The sequence below is a fragment of the Artemia franciscana genome, chromosome 1 (genome assembly GCF_032884065.1).
Source record: "Artemia franciscana chromosome 1, ASM3288406v1, whole genome shotgun sequence".
NCBI lineage: Eukaryota > Metazoa > Arthropoda > Branchiopoda > Anostraca > Artemiidae > Artemia > Artemia franciscana.
Window position 1 is genome coordinate 62,984,225 of NC_088863.1, and position 5,333 is coordinate 62,989,557.

General features: G+C 35.1%; 1 protein-coding gene across 1 annotated transcript in view; it reads right to left on the reverse strand.

Annotated features, from left to right (window-relative positions):
• The window catches only part of LOC136036912 (ankyrin-1-like), an 11,927-nt gene extending 10,262 nt beyond the window's left edge, over nucleotides 1-1,665 (reverse strand). Inside the window, exon 1 of the mRNA XM_065719329.1 lies at nucleotides 1,569-1,665. Within this exon, the coding sequence (XP_065575401.1) occupies nucleotides 1,569-1,665 (97 nt within the window). The remainder of the gene's footprint in view (nucleotides 1-1,568) is intronic.
• Nucleotides 1,666-5,333: the final 3,668 nt, after the last annotated feature.

Below are 5,333 nucleotides of genomic sequence, written 5' to 3' on the forward strand. Positions count from 1 at the left end.
TTGTCTGTGCATATAAATAGCATTTATATTCCCTGTGTCCCGGTCGTCATTTGTGTCCTGGTGTCCCAGTTTGTAATTTCTCTTTGAGTGTCCCGGTCGTCATTTATATTCCCTGTGTCCCAGTGTCCCGGTCGTCATTTGTGTCCCGGTGTCCCGGTCTGTAATTTCTATTCAAACAATCCCTGTGTCTCAGTCGTCAATTATATATCCCGCCTGTGCCCCCGGCGTCCCCGTCGTAGTTGTGTCCCTGTGTCCCGGTCGTCATTTATATTCCCGGTTATATCCACGCTTTCTTTTCTTACTTTCTCTATCAGCAGCAAGTTTTTTGGCATAGACTCTTTGAGCAGCTTCCTCGGCTGTTGCCATTGTAGGTTCTTCAGTCATTTTACAATTAAACAGTTTTCCGTGAACGCATGTCTTAAATACCATTAATGACGTCACCGTCATAACAAAAATGACGACAACTAACTTCATGACGTCAGTCGACACAGAAACATGACGTCACCTGACAGACAGACACACAGACAGACAACTTATTTATATATATATACTAGCTGTTGGGGTGGTGCTTCGCGCCACCCCAACACCTAGTTGGTGGGGCGCTTCACGCCCCCCAAGCCCCCCCAGGCGCGTAAGTCGTTACGCGCCATATTAGTTATGCGCCATTGTAGTTGTGTCCCTTTGTCCCACCTGTGAATATAGATAGATTTATATATGTGTTTCAAACTACGTAAAAATTGCGAATAAACAACATTCTTGGCTTTCCCATTGTCTGTGCATATACAAAGCCGTATATACTTATAATGACGTCATATGCAAACGCTCTTTTTACAAACAAACAAACATGCATCCACACAACTCGTTTTTATATAGATAGATAGATAGATAGATACAATACAAATTAACTGCGTAAAACTTTCGAATAATTACACTTGCTAAATTACAGAAATCAGCAGGTAGTTGTATACGTCCTGAAATTGAGTCTACTGGGAGCTTTCCGTTTCCAATTGTCAGCAATTGATCTGAAAATTTTTTTTGGTCTGCAGGAGTTGATCTAGGTATTAAAGGTAATGTTTGCCTGAAATCTCCCGTGAGCAATATTAATGTGCTGCCAAAGGGTTTCGACTTCCCTCTCAAATCTTTCAAGCATTGATCCAGAGCCTCGAGCGATTTTTTGTGTGCCATTGTGCACTCATCCCAAATAATAAGTTTGCATTGCTACAATACTTTACCCATCCCAGATGATTTGGAAATATTGCACTTGGGAGTTTCTGTAGAATGCAAATTCAGAGGCAATTTCAAAGCGGAATGAGCAGTTCTTCCACCAGGCAGCAATGTTGCGGCTATTCCGGACGACACAATTGCCAACGCTATATCATTTTTTGATCGAATTGATGCCAGAATCAGTTTTATCACAAATGTTTTACCAGTACCTCCTGGCGCATCCAAAAACAAAATTTCTCCAACGTTGTTATCGACACAATGCATTATCGTATCATAAATGTCTTTTTGTTCCGACGTTAACTTGGAAATGTTATTTTGTACATACGACAATAGATCACTCGTACTGTAACTTTGTTCACGATCCAATTCTACACATGTCGAAACAGCAGCAATACGGTTAGGTGAAGGCATTCTTAAATCCTGTAGAGGTTTGTTTGCCATACGTGCGCACAAATCTTCTATAATAACTAAAGTGTAGTTATAAATTTGTGATGTAAAATCAAAAGTCATATCTGACGTCTCTAACTGTTTTCGATGGAGTATATCTTCGGACATTTTTGACTTATATTTTTCCCATAACTCTGTAGGAGCTGATGGAGAGCAAGTTGTTAAAATGATGCCAAACAATGCACGAATTGACTTGGGGTTGACGTTTCGCACGCGTCATTGATGCAGTTATCCCAGTGTTGGTCATTCTCCAATAAATTCAGAGCTTGGCATGCACTACGGTAAGTGTCATGTATAGTACCGTTTACAGTTCTCAAATACTCAAAGGATGTCGGACCGGGTACATTCACCAAAAGCAGGCGTAAAAAGAAGCATTCATGTTGATTGGGGTGAACGATGTAGAGTTTTCCTATCGTGGTATCTTTGAAGATGGTAGGTTGGCCGTCGACTGACATACCCTGTTTTCAACGTTCAAATACTTTATTTTTAGTATTCCACATGTAACACGAAGGCACTTCAGTATACAGCAGTTTTTTTGCAAAAGAATCATTTTTGCAAAGCGAAAAAGAAGCTGTTAATTTTGTATTCGGTGGATTCAGGGCTCTTTGTTGCACGTTGGTTTCCGAGAAATAAACACGTTGACCATTCTGTAAATGTACCGCTAAGTGAACAACAGCTGGACTACGTTCATGTATCGGAAATGAAAGAATTTGCCAAACAGTTTCATTACTGCTTATGTATCTTCCAGCCAAATACTTTATTTTTAGTATTCCACGTGTAATACGAAGGCACTTCAGTATACAGCAGTTTTTTTTGCAAAAGAATCATTTTTGCAAAGCGAAAAAAAAGCTGTTAATGTTGTATCACCGTCAAAGCAAAAATGACGACAACTAACTTCATGACCTCAGTCAACACAGAAACATGACGTCACCTGACAGACAGACAGACACACAGACAGACAACTTATTTATATATATATATATATATATATATATATATATATATATATATATATATATATATATATATATATATATATATATATATATATATATATATATATATATATACTAGCTGTTGGGGTGGCGCTTCGCGCCACCCCAACACCTAGTTGGTGGGGGCGCTTCGCGCCCCCCCAAGCCCCCCCGCGCGCGTAAGTCGTTACGCGCCATAATAGTTACGTGCCATTGTAGTTGTGTCCCTATGTCCCACCTGTGAATATAGATATATATATATATATATATATATATATATATATATATATATATATATATATATATATATATATATATATATATATATATATGGTTTTAACTACGTAAAACTTGCGAATATACAACATTCTTTGCTGTCCCATTGTCTTTGCATATAAATAGATTGTCAGGTTTACCGACTCTTGAACATGCAACATATAATGGTCCATGGGAAAACAATCTGTATTCAGATCTATACCTCATGATTCTAATGATTGCCCTTGAGCTTTGTTGATGGTGATTGCTAATCGACCATTCCCTGTCCCGGTGTCCCGGTCGTCATTTATATCCCCCTGTTTCCCCTGGTGTCCCCGTTGTAGTTGTGTCCCTGTGTCCCGGTCGTCATTTATATTCCCTGTGTCCCGGGTCCCGGTCGTCATTTGTATCCCGGTGTCCCGGTCTCTATATACATTCGTTTTTTAGTTTTGTTTTTCTCCTTTATTTTTTTCCTTTTTTTTTCTTTTTTAGCTTATTTAGATTTTTAGATTTTTTAGTTTTTTTATTAGTTTTTAGTTTTTTTTTCTTTTTAGTTTTTTTGTCCCGGTCGTCATTTATATCCCCCTGTTTCCCCCGGTGTCCCCGTTGTAGTTGTGTCCCTGTGTCCCGGTCGTCATTTATATTCCCTGTGTCCCGGTCGTCATTTGTATCCCGGTGTACCGGTCTGTATATACATTCGTTTTTTAGTTTTGTTTTTCTCCTTTATTTTTTTTCCTTTTTTTTTCTTTTTTAGTTTATTTAGATTTTTAGATTTTTTAGTTTTTTTATTAGTTTTTAGTTTTTTTTTCTTTTTAGTTTTTTTGTAGTTTTTACCTTCTTTTTAGTTTTGTTAATTTTTTTTTTTACTTGTGTCCTGGTCGTCATTTATACTCCCTGTGTCCCGGTGCTTTGTTGATTGCTAATCGAACATTCCTTTTGTCCTGGTCGCTTTCTCTTTGAGTGTCGTCATTTATTTTTTTCTTTTTTAGTTCTTTTAGTTTTTACCTTTTTTAGTTTTTTTTAGTTTTTAGTTTTTTTAGTTTTTTACCTTTTTTTTGTAGTTTTTGCCTTTTTTTAGTTTTTTTAGTTTTTTAGCTTTTTTATTTTTTTTATTAGTTTTTAGTTTTTTTTTGTAGTTTTTGCCTTTTTTTAGTTTTTTCAGTTTTGACGTCACCTGATCCAGTTTTTTCAGGTGACGTCACCTGATCCACGATCCACAGATCCACAGACAACTTATTTTTATATATATAGTTAGTTTTTTTTTTTTACTTATGTCCTGGTCGTCATTTATACTCCCTGTGTCCCGGTGCTTTGTTGATTGCTAATCGAACATTCCTTTTGTCCTGGTCGCTTTCTCTTTGAGTGTCGTCATTTATTAGTTTTTTCCTTTTTTTTTTTTAGTTTTTTATTGGTTTTTACCTTTATTTTAGCTTATTTTTCAGTTTTTTCCTTTTTTTTAGTTTTTTTTTTATTTTTTATTTTTTTTAGTTTTTTACCTTTTTTTAGTTTTTTTAGTTTTTTTAGTTTTTTAGCTTTTTTACTTTTTTTATTAGTTTTTAGTTTTTTTTTGTAGTTTTTGCCTTTTTTTAGTTTTTTCAGTTTTTTTTTTAGTTTTTTATTGGTTTTTACCTTTATAGTTTTTTTAGTTTTTTAGCTTTTTTATTTTTTTTATTAGTTTTTAGTTTTTTTTGTAGTTTTTGCCTTTTTTTAGTTTTTTCAGTTTTGACGTCACCTGATCCAGTTTTTTCAGGTGACGTCACCTGATCCATCCATCCATCCACAGACAACTTATTTTTATATATATAGATATATATATATATATATATATATATATATATATATATATATATATATATATATATATATATATGGTTTTAACTACGTAAAACTTGCGAATATACAACATTCTTTGCTGTCCCATTGTCTTTGCATATAAATAGATTGTCAGGTTTACCGACTCTTGAACATGCAACATATAATGGTTGTTGTAGTTGTGTCCCTGTGTCCCGGTCGTCATTTATATTCCCTGTGTCCCGGTCGTCATTTGTATCCCGGTGTCCCGGTCTGTATATACATTCGTTTTTTAGTTTTGTTTTTCTCCTTTATTTTTTTCCTTTTTTTTTCTTTTTTAGCTTATTTAGATTTTTAGATTTTTTAGTTTTTTTATTAGTTTTTAGTTTTTTTTTCTTTTTAGTTTTTTTGTCCCGGTCGTCATTTATATTCCCCTGTTTCCCCCGGTGTCCCCGTTGTAGTTGTGTCCCTGTGTCCCGGTCGTCATTTATATTCCCTGTGTCCCGGTCGTCATTTGTATCCCGGTGTACCGGTCTGTATATACATTCGTTTTTTAGTTTTGTTTTTCTCCTTTATTTTTTTCCTTTTTTTTTCTTTTTTAGTTTATTTAGATTTTTAGATTTTTTAGTTTTTTTATTAGTT